Source organism: Vidua chalybeata, chromosome 1 (assembly GCF_026979565.1).
Source record: "Vidua chalybeata isolate OUT-0048 chromosome 1, bVidCha1 merged haplotype, whole genome shotgun sequence".
NCBI lineage: Eukaryota > Metazoa > Chordata > Aves > Passeriformes > Viduidae > Vidua > Vidua chalybeata.
This window is the reverse complement of record NC_071530.1, coordinates 41,071,226-41,097,738: the sequence shown is the minus strand read 5'-3', so window position 1 is coordinate 41,097,738 and position 26,513 is coordinate 41,071,226. Positions and strand designations below refer to the sequence as shown.

The 26,513-nt window shown below is 39.4% G+C and overlaps 1 protein-coding gene across 1 annotated transcript in view; it reads left to right on the top strand.

The window, feature by feature from the left end:
- GADL1 (glutamate decarboxylase like 1) overlaps window positions 1-16,308 on the top strand; it is a 70,352-nt gene extending 54,044 nt beyond the window's left edge. The window contains exon 14 of the mRNA XM_053963220.1: window positions 13,549-16,308. Within this exon, the coding sequence (XP_053819195.1) occupies window positions 13,549-13,683 (135 nt within the window). The 3' untranslated portion in view covers window positions 13,684-16,308. The remainder of the gene's footprint in view (window positions 1-13,548) is intronic.
- The last annotated feature ends 10,205 nt before the right edge of the window (window positions 16,309-26,513 follow it).

Genomic DNA, 26,513 nt, shown 5'->3' with positions numbered 1-26,513 from the left:
ACAAGATGGAGCTTTTCCTTTGGCTTGTTTTTTGTGTTTGTATTTTTTGGAGGGGTCCACTGCAACCCTGACTTTAATTCTAAATTGATCCTACACAGCTGCATGTATACATATATGTAACATATGCATGCAAATAATCTGTGCTTTCAGGAAAAATTAATCTTTGCGTGTACACACGGCCAGCTTGGCAGCAGTGCACCAAAGGAATTTGTATGTGCTAAATTTATAAAAACTGGCTCCAAACATAGAAGGGAAATAGCGTCAAGAGAGTTGAGGCACACCCTTAGGATGGTGTTAGCACGTATTCTCACAACTGTTCTTGGTTAAAGATGGCTCTTGCTCAAACAGCATCAGAAATGCAAAACTCATATTGCCTCATTCTGTGCAGTTTAAGTTTTTGATCTTAGACAACTTAACATATGATAAAATAATGAGGTAAAAACATATGTGGATTTAATCCTAGTCTGAAGTTCTATTTCAAGTTCATGCCAAATGAAGCTCCACCTCAGAGCTTTCTAATGATCAGCATACATTTGTGGGACCAACGGCATGACCCCAGGATAAAATGCAAATTATTTCTTACATACAGAAAACTATTCAAAGCACAGATCCTGACCATTTCAGTGAAAACCACAGAATCATAGAATGGTTTGAGTTGGGTTATCAACCACAGAAAAGACTTCAGAGCAGTGGCAATTCAGGACAATGTCAGAAAGTGGCTGGCCTTGGGGCCCAGCAACATTCCTTCTTTTTCAGCCCAATAGATGTGAGACCACTGTGGTTCCCTGTCCTCAAGTCCAGTGAGTGCACAAATTCCAAGACGTGCACACACACACACACACACAGAGAGAGAGAGAGAAAATAGGTGATATACACACAGCCTGCTGCAGAGATCAGCACAGAGAGCAGTATCTTTACTGGCATCCCCATGAACACATCTAAAACCATGTCATACAGACATGGGCACTGCAAACAATCATATTCTCTTCAGCTGGCAAGGACTGAAGTCTTGAAATATGCATGCATTCCCATCTCTCTAGTAGCTGGTTTTGGAAATTGAGTCTATCCAGTTGCTTACATCTTGGCTGCAGGTATTCAGACCTCCTGTCCTGCTATCTGGCTTGTCCATCTTGGAGTTTATTAATGTTCACACACCCACACAGAAGAAAAACATTGGATTTAATAAGAATAAAGGATAGTCTGCAGTGATTAAGTGCAGGACTGAGATAGGTAAGGGTGCTGACCATCTGTTTGTATCTGTCCTGTTAATCTTATTTTTCCTGTATTTTAATGCACAAAAGCACTTAGAAAAGACCTCCTGACCTCTCTCTGTTCACACCTTTGGTTCTTCACCTAAGCATCTCATAATGCATTTTTCACACTTGGTTCCCCTTGAATCTTCTTGTACTCTAGATATCCTCCCTCTGTTTCGTTCAGTGCAGCTTTTGGGGCAGTCCACCTTAGATTAGAAACAGCAGAGGAAGATGGGGTTTAGATAGCTTTGATTCAAGATAAACTGTCTGCATGGACTTTATCTTACCTTGCTTTAGCCAGCTAAAACTTAGGCAGAGGTCTTCCGCTGAAGCCCATATAGGAGGAGAGAAGCTTTTCCAAACTGAGCTCGCCTGTCTTATTCTAGGATGAGATGAATCACTCTCTAGCAGTGCCTCTTTTTCTCTCTTAACTAAAGGCAAAGCCTATATGGCTAGCACAGGCTAGATGCCTAACCTTTAGACAGCCAAAATGATGGGAATAGACTCCTACTTCCACATTTTATCCTCAGTGCTGGAGGCTGTGTCTCTGGGTAACATGTTGTAAAGTTCAATGTACCTAACACTTCCTCTCAAGCTGTTGCTCCCCTTATGTGTGAGGCTCTTACAAAAATAACCAACTACAGTCTGTAAACAGTGTGGGTCCTGAAGGAAAAATACTGTCAAAGATCAATCTAAGTCAATATACAGAGGTGGAACTTGGGAAATAGTAGTGTGTGTTAGTGATGTGTGTGGTATAAAGAAGATGGAGTGACCAGGATTTGATTTTCTGTGATCCCTCACTACTAAGCCTTCACCAAGAGTGAAGCTCACAGCAGTCAGCAGCTCTGGGTGTGCGCTGTGGAGTGCTACCCACTGGAGGAGCTGGCATCTGCACTGGAAGGGGGCACTCTGCATTGCATCCTGCTGGTGCTGTTCAGCTGAGGTTCCTCCAGGAAGGAAACCTATTTGACCCAAATTGGATGAGTTTATGTGTATTCTGCAAGAGTATTTGCAAGGCCAGTTTGCACTAAAAATACCCTGTCCTGCTCTCTAATGTACCTGAGTGAGTCTAGCTTTGGCATAGAGTTGTGATTAAGATCTCAGTCATTATTTCCTTTCTGTGTGATTCAGTTCCTTTCAGAGATTAAAGTGGAGATAATAGTATTTCTTCTTATCTAAGAAGTACATTGAAATGTGTAGGATGGAAAGCACTGTAAAACTCCAAAATAGAAGAATTTTTTCACTTATACTTAGGAGTATGGCTCCTTTTCCTTTTTTTTTTTCTTTTCCCTAGCAGTAGCTATTTACTGATTTGTGTCTCTCTTACCTGCCTAGAGCATAACAAGTAGGTGGTTGTAGCTTTAAGAGCATCAGGTTTTTAAGACAAATGAAAAAGTTTAAAAAATGGTGTAGTTCAAACAGAGCTTTTGATTCCTTAGCTGCGCTGGTCCTGGCAGAAGAATGCAAGAAAGGTCTATAGCAGCATGAAGGAGAACCTAATGAAATGCACAACAATATAGTCAGAGAAAAATAAATATTTCTATCCCCATATATTTAATGTTATTGAATATTATATGATTTAATTATCAAAGCACAGTAATAATGACCCATGCAATACTAATGACTATTGGCAACAAGGCTCAAGAGGACACACAGCCTAATTAACTTTAATAGGATGGATTTAATATACATTGGATTAACATCTGTTAGAACGACGTATAAAGATTTATTGTTCTCTGAATAAATATTGACCTCTTACTCTCAGGTCAATAAATCTTAAGCTTGTGTTCACTTAAATTAGTATCTACTTATTACGTTAGCACTCTCCTGTTTCCTATCATCAACTGCACTGGGAGGAGAGGGGAACTGCACTTCTCTCCTGCTGCATCAAACACTTCTTTCAGGAATTGAAGGTAAACATTGAATTTGCAGATAGGAGAAAAAAGGTCTGGGCCCTAAACTATCCTTTCTTCAAAACTGTCCTTCCTTGCTGTTGCTTCATAAGAAATTTCAGAAATGTTCAGAAAAAAATCAATTACTATTAATGCCACAGAAAAGGTGTATAGCTTGCATCATCTGTGTGATTAAGCAGTCTTTATACTTGTATGATGTGAGTGATGTCAAAAATATTTTTGGGGATGAGTGGGAGGAAATCCTGCTCCTTCATATGTAGTACGATACAAAGTTGTTTCTAGGACTTCAGATCTCATTTTGTGCTTCAGATATTTAAGCACAAATTCCTTTCTAGCTGTAAGAGTTTCAAGAGGAATGAGATGGAATATATTTCTTTTTCATGCCTACAAGAGAGGGATTTCTTGTTACTCTCCAAAGGGGTCAGTAAAGGGGTCAGTATGGTTAGAAATATCTACAAGTCTAAAAAACTTATAACTGAGAATCATTCCTCTAAACCAGCTGAAAATCCTTGAGGCTGATATCCATTCAGCAGATATTTAGATCTTCCTTTCAAATTTAATAGGTGATATTTATAAGGAAACACAGGTTAGTCTAACTCTATCACAGGTGAATTTAACTATAAAACTCCCTGTGATTTCAATGGCAGAGTTCCTTGGGTTCCATGGGTGAATGTTGATTGATGTGGAGAACCTCTTCCAGGCACACTGGCCAATCAGAAAATTTATACATTTTTGTAGGAAGACTATTTGTATTTATTGAGTTCTGCAGAACGTTTTCAATAGAGGAAGTGGTATCTATCAGACTTTAATGGATGAGTTTTGTGTAGCAGATCATAATTGCTCTCAGAGCTCAAAACATTGTTCTGGCTCTCTCTCCTTCTCTGTAAGAATACCTATGCTGGTGCAGAACCCTGACAAAAACATGCAAGTACTTTACCCTGCTTTTATTTTCTTTCTGATTGTGTGTGATTTATAGGTAGATGTGGCACTAAGGGAAATTGATACCCGGTCAGACTGGTGAAAGAATAAGGTCCTCAGAGCAATTTGGTGTCCAGGACTAGAAAAATTCACCTGTGCCTCTGAATACTGAGCCATATCTATATCTCTAAGGGTTTAGGCCCAAGGTTAGCAGATCTTCTATTTTGTGTATTCCTTTGAGGTAACAAATCCTTGGAAAATGGATTCTAAATTTTGTGCCCAGTCTGCTGTTCCCCCTTCAACTGACCTTAAATTATCTAGGGATTGACTGCAGTCTAGTTCTACTTACTTCAGACTGTTATTAATCATCATTACCTATACTCTGACTCCTTAGTTTGCAAATACTCATAGGTGCAAATCATTATTTTCCTTTCATTTTTCACCCTTCCAGACTGCAATAGAATTGCACATTTTGACACCCTGGAGATCCTGCTTTGTTCTTTCAGTTTCCTGGTTGTCCATGCATTAATCATAGAGGTTTGTAACATATGTTGGGTTTCAGTTGGGGATTAAAAAAAAAGATAAAATAGCTCACTGGGAACGAGGAGAGGAGCAAGGCTGAGCTGGAGTGAACATTGTTTGGGGGCAAGATGTACATGGGAAAAATGTTGTGTTGGCTTTGATAGGGCTTTTATTTCATAGGCATATCAGGCTTTACAAAAAGGAGTCAGGCAGAAAAATCATTTTGATAACTGACAATTACTGGTCTTGTATTTCACTGTGTGGAGGGGCAAATGGGATTATTTACTTTGTTAAACTAGGTGATCAAATTAGACAACTGCCTTGCTTTTGTGTTAGCATTTTGGGTCATGGTAGACACCATCCCCTTATGCTCCCCAAGGAATTGTATGCAGCCTCTGAGAAAGTTAGTATGATGATTTTAGGGAGAAAAAAAGAAGGTATGAAAGTTACCTAATTTTGTTGAAATACCCATTTTTCTTTAGATCTAGTTAAAGAATATACATTGCTGCTCTGTAGTTCTTACTGTACTGCAAATACAGAAGGTGATATCTTATAACAGAAGCTGACTTGTGCAAATAGAAAATAAGATCTTAACAGTTGGGAATAATCCCAAGTTTCTGAAGTAACATACCTTTTTCTACACTAGAAGCTTGTTGAGTTTTTGAACTTGTATCACCACATAATGCAACTGTCTCCTGTTGTAAAGTGTCCCTCCCAACCCCAGACATTCACATTGCACTATGATTTCTTTATTCCCTCAACGGAGTAGAAGGGAATCTCAGCCCTGCACATGCAAACGAAAAAGGATAGGTTTTTTTGTTACTCTTGCTTTCAAGACAACATGCTACCCTTTCATCTTGGATGGAGAAGGGGAGCTTTGGCAGGGTTGAAAGATTGGAAATCCTAGTCACTAAAATGGGAACTTAATAAATTGATGCACAAAGAGCTTTGTGTATGCTGTGAAAGCTTTTAAAATAATTACTTTTATAAAAGCAGTAATGCTCAGCTCTTTTGAACAGATCAGAACACTGGAATCATAGTGTTGTGTTCTAGCCTCTGGTGTTTTCTTAATGCCTGCACTTTTACATGGTTTGTTAATAAGATCTTGGTAAAGCAACACAGAAATTACAGAAAAATAATAAGAATTCCATGTGAATTGTCTTGAAAAACCACATGTGCTCAGACAGAAGAAGACACAGGACTGTGCACCTGGAAAACCATGTTGTTCACCAATGTACTTTTTAGCTATGAGTAAAAACACACACTAACTTGTTCAAGTGCTTATTCTGTTCTGGGGGCTGTTTGTCCTGGCTCCTCCTTTTCAGAGGCCAATACATTGTCTGAAGGCTATTTTCTCTTGCCTCTTTATATATAAATCTCTTTATAAATGACCAGCCTAAAGAAGTTGTTGAAGACCATCAAAATCTGAAGCGAGCCCACCATCTCCTATTATTCAGGTAATTTTTTGGGATTTGTGGGATTCATAATAAGTCTTCTGGCAAAAAGCAGTGGATGGGAAGATGATGTGCAATATATGCTAGTGTGGACATCTTGTGCAGCCCTGAGTGTGAGTCGAAGGTACACAGAGAATGTTGGTTCTGGGACAAAAATGCAACAGCATCTGTTCTTCTTTGATATGTTAGTTGCACAAAGAACGTGGAAGTGGTTACTGCTATTTTGACAAATGCACTTATTTCTGCTTTTGTTGTGTGGTGTGGCACAAGGGAACACTGGCGCAATAGTGTAAGGCAATAATTTATTAGTGGTTTAGGGATGTGGGCCCAGAACAAATTCTAGACAAAAGAAAAACATGTTTGGGTTTTACAGAGAGCCTTGGCTACAGGAACAAAGCTGTGATTGGGTGTGCAAATATTTGGTATTTCGATTGTCCTGGTTGCTGTGACAGCTGAAAAATGGTCTGAGTTTGTTTTTAATTATCACCAGGAGGGGAAAAGCCTGTTTTAAAGCCAGCAACTGATGTTGTAGCAAAAGCAAGAAAAGATATTTAACAGTGGGGAATATACTTTCTCGGTGTTAAAATATGATGAAAACACTATTATTTCCAAATATTTATAGTATTTAGCTAGTTTTGTGATCACAGCCAACCAAGAAAAGTGTTTTGTTCATTTGTATTGCATGCAGTGATGGATATTAAAATGTCAGCTACTGTTCTTACTTGATACTGACTGGTATAATTGATATCATGCTTATCTTCTGCAGCACACTGGGAATTGCAGCAGGCATGTTGTGGCAGGTCTTTGTGAGACCTGCTTAACACAGAAATTATAAAATGCATATATCATACCTTGTGGATGCTCTGCCCACTTGGATCAGGGTGTAGTGGGTTGGCTAAATGCAATAGATAGAATCATACAATCATGGAACCTAAATAGGTTGGAAAAGACCTTTGAGTTCATTGAGTCCCACCATTAAGCCAGCACTGCCAAATCCATCACTAAACCATCTACACGGTTTTTAAATATACTCGGGGATAGTGATGCAACCACTTCCCTGGGCAGACTCCTCCAGTGCCTGGCAACCCTTTCAGTGAAGAAATTTTCCAATATATCCCATCTAAACCTCCTCTGGTAAAACTTGAGGCCCTCTCCTCTTATCCTCTTGCTTGTTACTTGAGAGAAAAGACCAACCCTCACCAATGTTCTGGTGTTCAATGTTCAAGGTTCAACTCTTCTGAAGGGTTATATAGGAAAAAAGAAGTGCATTACCCAAAAGAGATCTAGTCATTTGTCCAAACAGCCTCTGCAGGGTTTGGGACCAGTCCTGTTTGTGGAGTCTGTATCTAGTACTTCAAACCCCTATTCTATCATTTAAGGAAGATAAGGAACTGTATTGTGAAAAAACCCTGAAACTGATAGATCATTATGTGAAAATTTAAGATTGCATCCAAATACTTCATAAATTGGGGTTTTATTGACTTTTTTTTTTGGTGGCAATTGCTATACAATGGTTGTTTTGTTATGAAAATGTATGAATTCAAACTGGTCATTTCTAGCAGGAAGAATAACTTGTCAGAGTTTGAACAACCAATAGTTGCCCTTTAAGTAAAAATCATGAACTTCCAAATGAATATTTGCCCCTCCTAGTGGAGAAGAAATAGATTTTTGTGGTCAGATGAGAGGGATTGTTCTGTATAAACTTGTCTTCTACTGCAAGGAACAATTTAGACAAGGACACAAAATGTGTTTCCCATATCTGTAAAATCGTGAGAATGTGATCTTTCCGTTTTGTCAAAAGGGCAGCTTTTTTGTCTTTTAGCTATGAATCTTCAGCCAGTTCCTCATGTGGTATTCTGTACCTTGGAAAATTTAATCAAGGCTGTATTTGAGGAAGAGAAATAGTTTGAGCTGCTAATATGCTCCTGTTCTTCCAAAGCTGTCTAGCCTGCTTTTATGGATCCCTAGAAAGGTTATTGATTTACTGTGAATGTGGCTTTCTGTAGAAAAAGCTGAAGGCTGTTTGCAAACTGCCACCTGAAGCAGAGGCTTAAGCAGGAAATTTAGATAATTGCATTCTGCTTCCATTGAAGTCCATGGCATTTTGGAAATTATTATCAGAGGAAGCAGAATGGGGTCCTGTGATTGGGAGTTACTGTTGCCAGCAACTGGAACAACTCTTCAGCTTTGTGTTGCAGAGATGCTCAGCCACCTGGGAACTGTTCAAAAGATTTGGAAAAATGCTTCTGATAGCAGTTGCCAATATTAACACCAGTTTTTGTAGGCATTCTGTCTTTGTAGTCCTTGCTGGGTTAGCACATTTAGACTCATCCACACTACTCAAAACTATTCACACGGGATGTCAAGACAGGTTTGGCCAACAGAATGGGCAGTCCCATGAGTTTTCTCATACTTTCTTCTCTTTTCTGAGGGACAGAGATTCTACGCGTGTTTTATTGTCAGCAGTGTCAGCACTTTTGATCCCACATACTTATGGTTGTACAAATAATGAATTTTTTTTTTGCTTGGCCATTGAATTGAGAAACTGGAAGAAATTCTTGGTTTTAGTTGATCAGAAAGTTGTTTTCAGGCAAGCTAAAATGAAGCAATTTGCATAGTTTAAATTTTCTACGGGCTTTAATAAAAATGGGTCAATTTTCAATTGAATTTAAGTTTTAATTGAAAACAGTATTTTGAAACAAATACTTAAAATATGTTTGTTTCCAAAGTTTATAAAAAGTTTAGTCTTTTCTGGTTTCTTTATTTTTCTGGCTGATGATATCTTAGACTATTTTTCAAATTCACATTTTTTTCCTCCCCTGAAGCAATATATTTTCATAAAATCATTGCTTAGCAGAATACTTTTGCCCAGCATTGTTAGCAATTTCGCAACTCACTCCTTTTGCCTTAGTGTTTAAACAAAAAAAATAACATAATGTTGCTTTTAAAGCTTATAGCCTCTAGCCTACAGTTTGGAAAAACTATTGTGATATGTAACATCAGGCATGATTAGAAAATGCTAGCTGTAGTCTGTGAGAATGAGAGCATACCTGGTGGCATCCAGGAAACAGATGTGTCCGGGCAGGGAATATAATTTGTGATGGGATAGTTTGAAAATTCTCAATTAGGTCTAAAATGAGGTCACTTACAGATTAAAGGATGATACTAGAGAAAGAAATTTATAATCAAGGTTGACATGGTCTTCCATTATCAGCAAGCCAGTCTGCAGTTGTCCAGTCTGAGTTTTATTGCACTTTCAGCATATCTGTTAATTGCAATTGGCAGGGATAGCATTAGCGCGGAAAAGCAGGGGGTTAATTAAAACCAGTAGGTGCTGATTTCTTTGTTTCAGACAAAAAAAAAAAAAAAAAAAAAAAAAAAAAAAAAAACCCAAAAGCAACCAAAAACTAAGCATATTTTTTGGGAATTCTGCTTCTCTTTAGGACAACTTATTTAGCTATCCATACCCAACAGCACCAGGGCGGTGGGGCTGGGGGCTCGGTACATTTACCTCATATGAAGAAAGGGGCCAGATTACTCTGTTCTGTTCTTTCGCTTCAGAAGGTATCTGCTATTTTGGACTAAGCGTACAACTTGAACTTCAAACTGGTGATAGTGGGATATGTATTTTAGAAGTCAATGAGATTATGTGCTTTGAACAAATTAAGCACTTTGTTATCTTATTGTGATTTTTCTTTTTTGTTATTAGAACAAAATTTGCAAAACAGTTCTTAGAAGTGTCCGTAATGTTCACCAAAAGGCAGCTAATGGTGATTGAATTCCAAAGCACAATACTGTGCCATGACTAATGGAGTGAGAACATTACCTATTTAACAGAGCTGCTCTGCCCTTTGCACAACAAACCCATGTACTAGAGGCTGTTCTTGGCCTAAGAGTGAGGCTTGCATAGCTTGACCAAGGCGAGAATGGTTTTGGAGGTCTTGCTATTTGGAAGAAGAAAGTTTCTCAAATAGAAATTTCATCAAATCCTCTGAATAGATTTTTTATTGTTCAAATTTGGGAAATAACTCTTGGAGACACTGGGTATGGGATTCTCCTGCTGAGAATGTACTCAATCCTTTTGTTGAGTCAGACTGTAATGGTGGTTGCTGATATTTATTTTGCTTTTATAATCCAAGCCTGATGGAGATTCTTAAAGTGTTTGAGAAATTTGGATTAAATGTCATTGATGAATCAATTAGTAGGACACAGTGGTTTAAAGGTAAAAAATATGCGGTGCAGAATCACATTTCTCAAGGATACTTGAGATGTGGAGAAGCAGATCTGTCACTCTTCTGGTCCCCCTGGTGCACTAGATACTTCAGCTGTAGTGTCTAAGCTGATCCCAGCTACTTATTATACTGCTCTGTGTGTATATATGCTGGAAAGAAGCATTGGCATCTTCCATGTAAATATGTATGAGGATCATCTGTGGTCTGGACTCTTGACAGAAACAGCTTAAAGTTTAGATCTAAAACTTTTTATTGTTGGTAGGTGGCTGAGTCCTGGCTGAGAGTGGGAAAAGAGATTACCCTGTCACTCAAGTAGGTAGAGAAGGAGTAAACTATTCTGCAATCTTTGTTCTGTTTTAAAAAGCTCTGCTATCAGGAGTAAGGGAAGTATGAGCTGTTACAGCCGGTGTAGCTCTGCACAGGCAGACTGCAATGCACCCGTCAATCCTTAGGAAAAGCTCCCTGGGCTCTGGCTGCACAGTGCAATGTGGGAAACCCTGGTGTAGAATGGCTTTGCGCACACAGCACCTCCTCCCCACATTCTGAGGTGGAAGAAGAACCTGTCTAATAGCTTTAATTCTGCTGTAGTGGGTGTTTGAAACAATAATCCCTAGGGTAGATGGGCAAGGGAAACTAGCAGTGGGAAGGAAGAGGTGAAGTGAGCAAAGAAGAGAAGAGATCTTTGGGTTTAGGATATATTACACTTAAAATTCTGAGACTGCTCCATGGATGGGCCACATAAAGAATTAGATTTACAATTTGAACAAAGTTCTGTAGGAAAATAATTGGACTGGTGAAGCAATCTCACTCTCACTAAATTGCTTTCCAAGGAGCCTATCCTGAATGGGGCTGTGCAGCTCTTTCTGATATTTGAGCATCCTCATTTCTCATTGACTTCAGTGAGAATTCAACTCATTGAACTCCTCACTAGGCAATTAGTTTCTTACAGGTCTATTTTTTCTGCTTCAACGTGGTAGCTGCCTTTCCCTTCTGTTAGCAGTCATACACTGTGCCACTCAAGTCCAAGCCTCAACATGCAGGTATCATTTAATTGTTCTTTTGTGAGACATGTGCTTAAAAATTTGAACATAGTTTCTGATCCTTATTATTTTCTATGTATAGGATCCTTGACAGTTTTGTTACACTGACTGCACCACTTTAGCAAAAAGAACATGCAAAATATGTGATGCAAAGTCTTTCCAAAACGAATCCCATCAAAAGCTTATAAATCAGTTTTTTGTTTTGTTTTATGTATGTAGGAAGAGTTTGTTTTACTTTCAAAAAGGGATGAATACATTTCAAATTAAGAGGACAGATTTATTAGTATGGAGGATGAATGAGATAATAAACGAGATCATGAAAGTGAGGTTTTCCTACCTTTCCTTTCCATGAGAGAAGACCTACAGAAATGCAGTATATTTACAGTCCTCAAATTACTGAAGCTGTAAATGTTTTTGCTTTCGTGGCCTCTGTTTGTACTACTGCACATTTTGGGATGATGGATTATGAAGCACCAGGTGTTGGGATGAAGAAAATCAATAGTGTGATACAAAAGATGAAATAACTGTGATGGAACATCAATAAAGGCTAAAAGCTGCCACAGGGATTTGAATCTTAAAGAAGAGCCTGAGAAAGTGTATTAAGAAGAATTCACTTCTCCCCTTGCACTTGTGAACAGAAGTCCATGGGCAGAAGTCACCTGGGGGCTCTGTCAAGGACAGAGGTGGAAGATTTTTTTTCTGTGTGTACATTGTACCCTGCACACCACCTGTGGGGAACCATGTCCTAGTGTCAAAGTAATGTCAAGACACAGCTGGTGTAGGTTCAGTTTGGAATGTTTGGTCTAAAGTGGAGAGGATTTTATTTTATTTTTAAAGAAACAAAATTAATTAAATTTGTTGTTAATTTGCACGCTACTCCCACAAGCAAACTAGATAAATACATTTAGGGGTAACTAGTTGCAGTTCATGTCTGCGCTGTTGGGACGTTGTTCTGAGGAAATGGCAGCTGCTCCTCTGCTGCTGTGACCCATTCTCAGGGGACTTGGCCACTAAAGAAACACAGTAAAGCTAGGCTCGTAGTGTTGAGAACTTTATCTGTTTCTAGCTAAGCAAAAAAGGCTACTGAAATATGTCATGTAAAACTAAAGCTATTTGGTAAGTTTAGTATTATCATTTTTCTTTTGCAAATCAGGCGCAAAGTTTAAGAACTGAAATAAATTAATGCAGAAAGCAAGGTTAGGTCACACACCTGTTTTCTTGGTTCAAAGTCAAACCATCACGAAGAGAAGGAGAGGAGCTCACTCTTCTGAAATACCTTGATGTTATTACTAATATATTAAAATGCAAGATCTTTTAAAAAATACTCCTGTCAAAATACTTAGTTCTGCCTTCCAAGGAATAGTCTAGCAATGCAATTTCAAGCATGACAATGCAGAACTACTCACATGCTTTAAGCTATGCTCAAGATTGATTGACCAAAGTTAACAGCCCTGCTGGGATGAGATCAAATGCTCTGCTATAAGGATCTGACTCTGCCAGTCTCGCTCATGGGGTTTTTTCTGCAGTAAGACAGCTGTGAGATTTCATCCCATGCAACACAAGACTGGTGTAGCCAAAAGCTACTCATGTGTAAATCTACGAGATGAAATCTTACATGTCAGGATCAGGCCTTGTCCTTTAATATTGCATCACATTGAGTTTTTTGGCAACTTGAATTTCACAGGGGTTCAATGCAGAATGTCCTCTAGGGACAGCTGCTTTGCAGATGTGGTGGAGAAGGGTCATCAAGGACAAGAAGTCATGCTTAGCCTGGTTAGCACAAGGAGACAAACCCTGCCTTTAACTAGCTGCAGCTGATGGTCTTCCTGAGTTCAAACCTTTGATCTAAAGCAGGAAGACTAAGGACCTTAACCCAGCCCTTTCCAGGTCACTGATGAATGCCTCAAGCACCATAGTTTAGATCTTGCTCCAATTCTTTCAGGACCTACAGAACACAGGATTTAAACCTGCAGGTCTGAGCTTGGCTTTCCTTGGGACAGGCAGTGGGGAAGTCAGGCAAGGAGTGCAAAACTCAGACAGTTCAGAAAAACTCTGTAAGTCACAAAATACGCTTCCTGCCCAAACATGCTGTATTTTTGGGTGTGACATCAAACCTTTTTTTTTTTGTCTCTACTTTCAGGTTGCTCCTATAATTAAGGAGAGGATGATGAAGAAGGGCAGCATGATGCTTGGGTACCAGCCTCATTGGGGCAAAGTCAACTTCTTCCGCCAGGTGGTTATCAGCCCGCAAGTTAGCCGAGAGGACATGGACTTCCTGCTGGATGAAATCGAGCTTCTCGCTAAGGACTTGTAGCTGCAGCTCCAAAGCATCAGGTGCTGCTCAGGTGTGATAGTAATGGAGAGAGAGTGGCAGCAGCATTCTGGTGCTATTTTGTGAAAGGTAGTAAAAAGCTTGACATATAGTTTGGAAACTGTCATTTTACAGATTGGTGTTGAGAGCTCTGCAGGTAGAACACCCCTTCACAGGAAAGCATTTGCTGGCAGGGTCTAGGGGGCGGGTGGGTGCTTCCAGCACCATTGCTGCCATTCTGGGAAGTGTTTCCTGAAGAAGGGAGTGCTTCTGAAAATGGTGTCTATGCCCCAGGAAAGGCAGCTATTTACTGGATGCCTGTGCACAGTGTAGCTCAAACTGGTCACTTATGCATGCTGGCAAAATTCCTCTGAAGTTGCTATTACGAGTGGATTTGTCAGTGAGCCTTAATATGCTAGTTAATTCTCTTATCTACTCTGTCAATATTTTAGTTTGGTAATTAACATGATAAGACTGGAAATTGTGAACTTACATGAAATGAGTTTTCCGAGGCCACCTACTAGGTGCATTGCCTGGGTTTCTGCTGTGAGCACAAGCAGACAGTACAATAAGGCTCAGTGCAGTCATCACACCAGGAGGAACCTCCTGCACAAAGCCTTGAGTAGCCAATATTGACCCTGCTAGGAGCAGATTGAACCAGATTACTTTTTAAGGTCCCTTGCAACCTGTAGGATTTTGTGATTCTGTGAAACACAGTCATTTGGTCCAGTCAGTTATTGCCCATCCAAAATATCACCACTTTAGGAGAGCTGAAAATATTGGAATAATATTTAGAACTTCTTACTTCTTTGTCAACAGGAGTTACCTATCATTTCTGAATTGCTGTTTACCTTCATCTATTTTTAAAGTGTAAAGATTTATTTAGAAGCTTTTGGATGCACTTTAAAATTTATCAGAGAAAAAAATATATATTTGCCTGGAAGATACATATTTTTATGCATGATTACTTTATATTAATAATATAGAAAATTGCTTATTTGTCATTGTTTGTTTGTATTTTCCTACAGATTTGAGATGACTCGATCTTATGTTCTCAGTATATAATTTGTAATTTTACTCTGCTATTACAGTAGTGGTGATCAGAGAAGGTCTTCCTGTGATTTTAGGATATGAACGGTTTGAACATTTTTGGTCAATCTTAAATTACAAAATTAAGTTCTGCATTTTGTTTTTGTGGTAAGAATTAGACTATACTTTTCATCTGTTTTTTATTCCGTAAAAATAATCCATTTTATAAAGATAGAAATGTATTTCTTGTGATGAAGTTGTTGCAGCAAACCAATGGAAATAGCCATGTCTTTCACTTTGTAATCAACATCTGCTCAACATTAATATTTTGTTGTTTGTTCCTTATTCTGTATTTGAGGTAGCACTGACCAGTATGAAACCTTTCTGCTATAATGTTTTCTGTCTTCCTGAAAGCTGTTTTTAAACACAAAGCTTCCCTGTTTTCATTTCCTGCATTGTACTAGGATCCAACATTGCATGAAATTCCTACTTCCAGTCTCCAGGATGTTGGTGTGCAAAGCTCAACAAGGTCATGATAACCAAGGAGGTCACACTGTTAGAGCAGTAGTTAAAAGCAAGGGTCACCTGCAGCCCTTGACAGGTATCCCTTCCAGTGTCCTGGAAGTGGATATACTTGTTTTATCATAGTGATCCACTGGGCTTTAAGCATAACCCATGTTGATAATAAAATGAATATCACAACGTGGCCCCTGGGTTTTGCTCTTCAATATCCACAAATCACTCCATCATTTGTTGATGGAGTATGCTTCTGGCTATACCAGTTATCCTGATCTTGGAAAGCCTAAATTCAGGGCCCATAAGGCTTTCTTTTTGCCTCCCAGTCACTCAGGGTGGAGTGCAGAGGGCACAAGGAATGCTGCATGAAGGGGAAAACTTTTTCTCTTTCATCTTGAGTTAGACAGGACCATTACCCCTTCTCCTTCTCTTTTTTTTGACCTTGAAGGGAAATACAGAATACAGTGTCAGGATGTTTTGTTTATGGTCCAGATTCTTGGTGAGCACCTGATTTTTTGATTCATAGAGAAGTTATAACACCTTTCATCAGCTAAGAATTTGGTCCATGGTGTTTTGTGACACCACTACAATCAAAAAAGTGTTACTGTCTTATTTCTCTTCATGTTCTCAGTGCATTTCTCTGTTTCCAGACACTGTGACACTTATGACACATGTCAGGCAGAAGTAACACAGTTCCCTTCTGTACCAGTAGTGGCTATAGTATTTTTAAATGACAGTAAACTGGAACTTTTTTCATAGTTGCAGAAAATAAATCTCTGATCAACATGTGCACTGATTTCTTTGAAGATATATGTTAACCTTCCAGTGTGATGTGAGTACCTTATCCAATCTCCATATATTTTCCATTATTTCTGACCCCTTACCATGTCGCAGGTGCGCAATATGATGGTTTCATTTCAGGACTAATGTAATTTTCTCATAGTTGCTTATGTAGGAGTAGTATGTACAAAATGTCTATTTTGTAGCTGGTGATTTTAATAAAAAGTGAAGTAAATGACACCCTTATAAATACAGGCTGTCTTTGTCATTTGTCAGTCTAAAACTGCATATACAAACGTAGAAGGTACCTCTAAGCACTCCAGATAAATAGTGCTTCAGCTTTAAAATGTGAAACCTAGTTTAACCCTGTTTCAGGATGTGGTTTATCTATGTGCTGTGCTGTGCCCACATCATCTTTAATAAACATTTTGGGTGAAAGCATGTAATGATTTATCTTACTCCTGCTTTCAAATGCAGAAGATAAATTGTCTGTGCAAAGAGACATTTATTTTTTAAAATATTTTTTTGCCATTCTAGCTAGGTGGGATTGGCCCATGAGCTCCCTCTCCTAGTTACTGGCAAGCTCCATCACTCAGGATGCTAAACAAAGTTCTGGAAGTAGTGAGGTACATGCATAAATCAGTGTAGAAGCTGATCCATTTGTTGCCTGTAATTTCTTGTGTCTACCTTTAATAATTTTTTCTGTAGAAAATGAAAGAAATATTTAGACAGAAAGGATACATAGGTAGATTTTACTCTTAATTGCATGGCTGCATCTTGTGAGAACTTTGGGCATTTTGTGATGGGTCCATGTGCAAAATCACCCACATAAATCATTGTGCCTAGAGCCAGCAGTACCTGCCTCAGGATTTCTATTATGATTTTCTGTGATAAATGAGCACTGATCCTCAGAGTCTGGTTACATGATTTTAGTGCTTCTAGCTCCCACTGATTTAACTGGAAACCCTTGCTGGATTGGACCCTGAATCTTATCACTGAGATCTCTCATTTCAACACCAGTTTGGCACTCTGAACATCTCAGTTTATCTACTCTATGTTTGTGCCTAGAGATTCAGATTTAGCTTTATTTTTTTGAGACTGAATTGAAGCGTACTTTCATTTGTATCCTTCAATGATGCATTAAGATGCTTTTCAAATATCATTTGACCTGTCCTTAAAGGACAAGAAATGTTCATTAAGAAAAGCCTAATAGAGTTGCATTTCCAGAATGCCAAGAGTATGTAAAAACCTGTTACGTGCATGTGGCTTCCTCATACACAAGCCCACAGCACTGATTCAAGTGATTTTTATTTTTAAATCTCCAGGTGTCGTGATAGGGCTTACAAAACTGATATGAAATGTTGAAGGCAGATGAGAATAATTCTGAATTACTAAATGTTGAGTTTGCTCTCTTCTGTTAGGTCACACGTGAGTTCTGTGACAAACCAAAAGTGAGCTAAAAGTGACATTTGAATCCCATATCCTCTACAGTGCCAAATCTGCCCAGCCTCTCTTTCCCATTGTCTACTTTCATGGTTTTTCAGTGGCTGAGTAATGTGTGGAAAATCAATTGCTGGAAATCAGATGTTGCAGGTATGGCCCACTCATTCCTGTCCTCTTTTCTGTGGTGTAACTGGTAAATGCTGGTAATTATTTGAGCTTATGAGCACTGTATCTAGTGCAATAACTGCTAAATATTGCTACTGTTAAATCCTGAAATAATGCGATTGCACAGGTTAATTTTGTCTTAATTGCTCACGCTAATTGCAGGTTAGATGCAATCAAAGCCTCACTGCCAGGCAAATGCACTGTGTACACCACAAGAAACCCTCATGGAGGGCTTTTCTTTCTTTAAATTGAATCTAGTCTCCCACAATTACATGTTTTTTCTTCAGATGTACAATTAGATGTTATTACCCTAATTCTGTAACTACACAACAATCAACCAAAAAATTACTTTGAGAAATAAGACAAAACAAGGAAATTTACTCTTCAAGAGGAACAAAAAAGAGAATGTCAAAGGTTTCAAGGCAAGCCCACAGAATGGCTGGGTGAATGATTAACCTCTGCTAAGTGAATTGTTGTGTGCTTGTGCTGCAGGAGTGGAGCAGGGAAGCTGTTCCAGTCATGGAATCATCAAAGAACTTGTACACATCCTGGCACTGCAGCAATCTGCCCCAGCATGCCATGGCCCATCCACTATCCTAGAGAAGCCCTTCCAGAAGTCTGGACACTTTGTAGTACGTTGATGATTTTTGTATGTATCAAGGTAAAGTTTTTTTAAAGTGGTCTTAGTAAGAAAAGTGACACTGAAAGGGTAATCTTTAAAAGGTCCAATAGAGGGGACCACTTTCAGCCTCGGTAGCTCATGTACAACTAAAAACCAATAGATTACATTTCTAAAATTCATGAAAGAAAACTTGTAAAATATTTAATTTTATCAAGGATGAAGGCAAATAATAGAAGGATATGAACTCAATCGTTTTGTCAAACACAGATGTTTTGTTTTGATTAAGTAATTTCTTTCTTATAACTTGTACAAAGCTATTTAAAAATGGAATGTACTTGCCATGAAATAGCATAGACCCATAGAAAGTAAGTTTTCTTTAGGACTGTGCACAACACCATTCTTCCAAGAAACTCTCACCCAGCTTGTCATTCTGGGAAGTGACTCCTTAAATCTGTCAGGCACTGACACTGGCAGCTTTATCCATCCTTTCTTTTCATGCCAGTTGATATGGATTTTTATTCTTTCTCTGTTTCTGTACCCTCTCTCATGCCTGTAAAATTATTTTTCAGAGGGATATTTTCAGTATTGGGAGCCATAGGATAAATGTCAGAGTAGCATAAGGGCTAAGATTGAAAGTTGAAGCAAATGTTGTGCTCAGGTTATCCTGATGGGATGTTTTACCTTCTTTTTTCCATAATGGTTTTGTCCAGATGCTCAGATGATGAGCAGCCACAGATTCTGCTGAATTATGGTAACACCAAAATCAAGACTTCACTTGAGAGACCAGTTTGGCCTTGAGAAACTGAGTAAGACAAAGAGTAGCAGAGAGAAATGTTACTTGTCCTGTTTTACAGATGAATGATACACAAGGAACTTAAAACTTCTATTTTTGTGAAAACTTGTACTGTAGCTTTAGAAAAATTGTGGAAGAAGTCACTAACAGCAGTGAGAGAAAAATGGGGCATACTCTGATATGGGCTTAGCAGAGAGAGTGCTGCTAGACTAGCCAGAGTTTTATGGAAATGAAATCTTTATTTTCTAGAGTGAACTCTTCAAGTATTTACTGTTTTATCATTTGAGACAATCAACATAAGATGGGAAGCAGGACTGAAAATGTAAAGTGAATGGGACTACTAGTGAAAGATGAGTAATGGGGACAGGATGATACTTTGGTATTGATTCTGAGCTAATCTAACTTCATACTGTCATCACTAACCTTTCCAGAAAGATCACACATATGTTCATGAAATTGTGTTCTTGGAAATTTTAGAGTTTGACATGCATGGAGAACTAGGTGATTTCTAAGTATGTGTGGCAGAGGAGACTGTAAAAAAAAAGTGCAAAATCTTTGAGGATTTGCAAAAAAGCAGCAAGCATTTTTTGTTTAAGGCAGGACAAACTAAACACCTGCAAAACAGAAAATTATGAAGATAAGTATAATGATGGCATAAAAAGCAGTGTATGACTTAAGTCTAAATGACATGTAAATAAAATCACCCAGCCAAGAAATTCAGTGATCATCAAAGCAGACCTAGCCTCTCATCTGGAGAACAGCAGCAAGGAAACTCTAACTGGGCAGCAGTATCTGGTCCAGCTCTGTTGTACCTCAAGCTGCGAGCAGTGAACAGTGAAAATATTAATTGGTGCTACAGAGACAAAGCATAGCTCTGCAAAGTCATGTGCTCCATCTACTGGTGTATCCTCTGGTAACCCACTTGTACCACACTCAGGAGGTCTCTTCCAAAGAACACTCCTGGACCTCTCACATGTGGCAGAGGAGGGAATGGAAGTGAAAGATCTTGGGATTTTTTTGGCAAACACGATCTGTCAGAAAAAGTTGCTTTGATTTTGGCAGTCGCCTTTGAAAACATTGGATTTTGATGGACTTTGGGGAAAAATATGCAGACCTGTGATTATTTGTTTTTATCCTGCCTAAATAGTGATCAGAATGTGTTTCCATGCTGTATAACCCATTATGACATTAGTGTATTTGAGGCACCCAAGGTGAGCAATGGGGAACTCATGGCAACATGAAAAATTCACTTTCCTGATTCTGTGCCATCCAGCTGAGCAGTAATTCCTTACCCTTGCTTTTTACCAAGGTAAAAAAGGGAGTTTAGGAGTATATAAACCTCTTTTAAGTTGTATGGCTCCAGAATGCTCAGTTTCCAGGCTTGATTTTATCCTAGAATCATAGAATAAGCTAAGTTGGAAGGGTCATCAGGATCATCAAGTCCAACTCCTGGGATCTTCACAGGACACCCCAAGAATGACATCATGTGTCTGAGAGCATTGTCCAAACACTTGAAGTCTTTCAGGCTTGGTGCTGTAACCACTTCCCTGGGGAGCCTGTTCCAGTGCCCAGCCACCCTTTGGGTGAAAAATTTTTTCCTGATATCCAACCTAAACCTCTTTTGACTCAGCTTCATGCCACTGCCTTGAGTTTCATCACTGGTCATCACCAGGCTTCCCCTCCAATCCCTTCACATCCTTGTGGCTCTCCTTTGGATACTTCCTAATAGCTTAATGTCTTCTTTACATTGTGGTGCCCAAAACTGCACCCACAACTCCAGATGAGTCTTCACCGGTACAGAGTAGTGCAGGACCTTTATTCTGAAGCAATCCAAATGTCAGGGTTTTTTTTTATATTTTCCTTTCCGTGAGAAATATCAGTGTTCTATAGGGAGTTGCAAAAGAGGATGTCCCGCCCCCATGCTGCAGAACATTTTGCAATTTCCCACAGAACAAAATTTCCAGCTTCTTGGCCACTCTGAACTGAGACATTTGGAGGCATTGATTGAACACATCCCTGGAACTTCTGTGGCAGGAAAAAATCTCAAGATCTCATTGAGAAAATATGACCTCCATCCTGAAACAGGATAAATGATATCAGAGAACTAGTGTCCAACCTTTTCTAGTCTATAATTCATGACCAAAAATTCTGGAAAATCTGCAGCCTTCCCATGAGGTTTTAGTAATGCATGTTTCAGATTTTTTCTTATGTCCTTGATCAGCACCATGATTAGGGCTAACAAGTATTTTCCCCCTTTGTGTTTTCTACTTCTTCAAAGATTATAATCTTATTCCCCCTTAATTGTCTTCTTGTCTAGTCCTGCATTACAGTCATTGCTCTCATATTTCCTCAGAGGCCATGTTTTAAAATCTTCTGATTATTTTGTTCAAAACAAGACAGAGGAGTCCTCTGGAACCTTACCATGTTTTAAAAGAGTGGCAGGATCACTCTGTACATCTCTTAGCGACCACTGCTGTTTATCCACCACAGTGTGATGTTCACCTTCTTTTGTAACAGCAAGAAATTATTGATTCTTGCCAGGTTTGTGATCCTTCCTGGGCATTAGAGCTTCTTTGGCCAACTGCTCTAAGTGTCTTTTCCCCATTATATATCTGTACATTTAATTAGTCCTTAGTAAGTGTTTCCACTAAAAAGAATCATGTTTTTTCAAAATATTTATTTAATCTGCCAAGAACAATTTGAATTGTCAGTCTGTCTGTCCTGCAGCACAATTGCAGCCTCTCACAGCATGATGCAGTTTGCAGATTTAATAAGCTGATATTTTTGTCCATCACCTAGGCTATTACATAAAACAATGGATAGGAACTAGAGTCGCTGTGGAACCATATTCAAATGTTAAATCCATGTTGTCTCCTATTCTTCTCTCATTGCTTTCCAGTTGTCTAGAAACAGTTTGATTCTTCCCACTGCTTGTAATTATCTGAGATACAAGGGAGTGAATGGGTTCCCCAGCTCCTCTTGCACCCTTTCAAATGACAAGTGCCAGCTCTGCCCCGTGGACAACATGGGAGCAAGATGTGCAGCTCCAGAAATCCTCTTGGGGGCATGTTGCAGCTTGGAGAATTTGGTCCTGAAGTGGTTGAACCTCAGGTTATATGCTGGTGGAGCTGAGGCTGGCAGGTGCAAGAAGGCCTATCAAGGCCACGCGCCTGGCTGCTGACTCCATGGGAAAGCAAGAACATGGGAAGGGGAAGATGGGGGAACGCTGGAATCCTGCCTTGATACAAAGTCATGATGTGGGTCTGGCTGGATTTGGAGCCAGACATGTGCTCTCATTTTATGCAGGAAAGTCAGAGTCAAAGAGAATTGAGGCAAGGTATGAGATTGTAAGAATGTATTTCACTCAGATCAGTCAGGCTGAAACAATAGAATACACTAAGCATTCTTCACCTTCTTGTTAATCTGTGCTATTTAGAAAATTAATCTTTTATTGTCTGATTGTAGCTAGAGAGAAGAATAATATAGCCAAACATGTGCAAAACAGTTTGACCTTTCCAGATACTTTTCTCTTTTTCAGTTCTTCCTGGTGGGTTTTATTTTCTGTGTGTTGTTTTTTTTGGTTTTTTTTTTTTTTTTTTTTTTTTTAATTATTATTATTTTTAAATGTTTTTCTTCATAAAGCATACCCTCAGCATTTAGTTTGCTAGGTTTCTTTAGAACTGGAGGACAAAGATGTTGCTCTGGACCCAGCGTGTTGAACCTGATGAGACAAACATGTAGGAGATATGGCATTCAAAAAAAAACAATTCCCCTTCCAATTAAGTGCTTTTTCCCCATAATTACTGTCTTAACGAAAGCACAACATGCAGCTCACAATACCTGTGATTTCATTTTAATTACTACTGGAAGACAATTAAAGCAGTCATTTAAAAATGCAATTCTGCACACCATGGATGGGACCCATGGTGGAGCAGTTTGTGAAGAACTGCAGCCCATGGGAAGGACTCAGTTTGGAGCAGGGGAAGGACTCCTCTCCCTGAGCAGTGGCAGGAACAACCTGTGGTGAACTGACTGTAACCCTCATTCCCTGTCTCCCTGTGCCACTGTGGGGGATGAGGTAAAGCCTATAAACGAGGAAGGAGTAGGCAGAAGGTGTCTTAAGATTTGGTTTACTTCTCGTTATGCTGCTCTGATTTTTATTAGTAATAAATTAAGTTAATTTCCCCAATTCAAGTCTCTTTCGCCTGTGATGATAATTGATGAATGGGCTCTCCTGGTCCTCCTCTCAACTCACGAACTGTGTTTTCTCTCCCCTGTCCAGCTGACAAGGGGAGTGATAGAGCAGCTCTGGTGGTTGCCTGGCATCCAGCCAGCATCAAGCCTGGACTGTTTAGTAGGAAAGCGAAAGCCACACACATACAAACAAAGCAAAACAAGGAATTAATTCACTGCTTCCCATGGGCAGGCAGCTGTTCAGCCATCCCTAGGAGAGCAGGACCCCAACACATGTAATAGTGACTTAAAAAGACAAACACCATCACTCCAAATGTCCCCCAATTCCTCCTTCTTCCTCTACTTTATAAACTGACCATGATGTCCTATGGTCTGGAACATCTCTTTGGTCAGTCTGGGTCACCTGTCCCAGCTGTGTCTCTTCCCAACCTCCCATACATTCCCAAATTCCGCACCAGTGTGGCAGTACAGAAAGCAGAAAAGGCCTTGGCTCAGCAACAACAAACACATCTCCACGTTATAAACCCTGTGTTCGGCACAAATCCAAAACACAGCTCTGTACAAACCACTGTGAAGAAAATTACCTCAGCCAAACCCAGCACATATCCTCAAGTTAATAATTTTATGATTGGCAAGATATGTGGCTCAAGCAAGAAGTGTGTTGCTATGATGGTAAAGAGAAGGCATTGACTTCATAGCATTCATACATTCCTATTGCTAATGTGTTGGCTGTGCATACAGAAAAGGAAATAGATGAACATCAGCATTTGACCTTTCTGACCCTGTATCCAAAGCTGATTTCACGCATTTGTCCATGAAAAAAACTTCCATCTCTTCTAGAAGCTAAGATGATTGATTTTGAACATCAGGACAAGTAATGCAAAACTAGAGAGCTCCAGCCTAGCCATTCCACATGGCAATCAGGCCTCAGCAAGCATTGTCAAAAAGAAAATTGGAAAATTGAAGGGCAAAAAATTTTGTAAAAATCCATTGTATTTCTTGCTTGCATTTTTGAGCTAAACACTTTGTATTATTAGCACTAATGTGAAGGCTCCTAAAGGATAGAACAACCAGTCTTTAAGCTATTTTGTGAGCACTCTACCTGTGTTGGTGGGCAAAGCACGGTGTCAGCGCTGAAAATCTGCCTGCAATCCATAGACACAAGAAGTCAAATTGCTGAAGTCAAATCTACTGACCTGAGCATGTTGGTGAGGTGAAAGGATGGTCCCAAAGTGAGCCCATGAGAGAACACAGAGCAGGCTTCTCCTCTCCAGGCTTCAGCTGTGGGACCTTTTGCTGCCATGCTCAGGCTGCCTTCCGCTCCCTGCACAGCCCTGCTCCAACCCGGCCACAGGAGCCACATTTGGGCCAAGCTGTTGTCGTGGTGAGGATGGTGAGACTGCTGCAACACTTGCTTGCTCCCAGGATATTTTGAGACTCTTTCACATCGAAAAGCAAACCTTATTCTGCCAAAATTCTTTTCATCTAGGCCTAATAAAAGCAAATTAGACTCTTCTCCAGATCAGGAATTAATTTTGTCTGGTTGTGTGTCATGGCTAGAGTAAACAGTTTATACTTGGGCAAAGGCTGTGTTTAAGTATGGCTGGATCCTGTTTGGTTTACTGTGATTAACCTAAACAATTGAGAAATGTTGAAACAAGGCAATTTAAATTCTTTCTTCAATTTTCTGCAGCTTTCCTAAGGTGAGGTTCTTAAAGCAACTATTCCAGAAATTATTTCAAGGCAAGAAAATGAATGTTAACATTCTTAAATTAAAAGGAAATGACGGCAGTTCCCCCCCACCCCATTTAATAAGGCTTATGTGTCCTTTCTAGATGTACGCAAGCTAAACAACCTGCTGCTTAATGGGAGATGTCTTTATGCTCAAAACACAGGAGCATTCCACTATGGCATTCTAAGCATTACAAGAAATACTTGGAATCATAGAATCACAGAATAAGCTGAGTTGGAAGGGACCCATCAGGATCATCAAGTCCTACTCCTGGTCCTGCACAGAACAGCCCCAAGAGTCACACCATGTGCCTGAGAGCATTGTCCAAACACTTCTCAAACTCTGTCAGGCTTGGTGCTGTGACCACTTCCCTGGGGAGCCTGTTCCAGTGCCCAACCACCCTCTGGGGGAAGAACTTTTTCCTGCTATCCAATCCCCTGCAAGCTGCTTTTGCAGACTCTTCCTCAATGTTGGGGCTGAAGTGTCAGTGATGTCAGGTCACAGAAACACTGCTCCTGCTGCTCACATGGGGATTAGATGAACAAAAGGGGTGGTAGCCAAAGTACATGAGTGAGTCTGTGTAGAATTGTACAGGACTTACCAACTGGAAAATTAAAAGTCTTGGTATGAGATTTATGTCCTGTCTAAATTTTTTTAGCTAATTAAAGGTATAGCCTATTTTCTTCTGCCTCTAGAAGCATCAGATGGCTTATGGAAAGCAAGTATTTTTCTTGAAATGGATCAGTAGCTTGACTTTAATTTGATGAAAGGAGGAAACCTCATCTTTCCAGAAATATCTGGATTCAAGTATCAGCAGTTATTATTTTTAACTTGCTTAGTGCCTGTCTTATTGATGGTCTGCTCCTGAATATGCTGTCTGCTAACCCATGTGCTGCAAATTGTAATTCTCCTTGGTGGCAGCAGTTTTGAGCAGATGGGCTTTGTGTTTTCTTTCACTGGATCCTTTCCCTGACAGCCTTTATTTCAATTTTGTAGGATCAAAGATGAAACACTGGTTTTTGTCATTCTAGGCATACAAAAAGCTTTGGTCTTTCAAAAAATAGTATTTTACTTTAAATGATTCTCAAAAAGTCATGTGAGAATGCACTGAGAGACCCCAGAATAGGCCTTGTATTTCCATCTCAATCCCTGAAGCAACAACCCTCAGCACTTCTGGTTTTGGGACAGCATTTCTTATATTTTTTGCCAAACAATGTATTCCAAATTTAATATGGGTATCTTTAAAATCCTTTTTTACCGAGTAGTCATAGTATAGACAGCCTTGATCAGTGAGTGCAGAGATCCTCTCAGCACTCACATACATGTATAAGGAAGTCAGATAAAGCCCAGCCTTAAGAGCTGAACATTTGCAGCCACAGACAGACAGATGTTTATCTGAGGAGAAGTTTATACTGGCTTCTGTTTGAGAACTAGAAAGACAGTTTTCACCTTCAAGTAAAATCAGGAATTAGATGCAATCAATAGATTCTGTAAAAAAATTTCTAACCTTAAATGGTCTGCTGAAAGGTTGAATCATGAAGACCCTGGCATATTTTTAACAGAGGGGAATCTATTTCTGGAGCTCTTTGCGCAGCA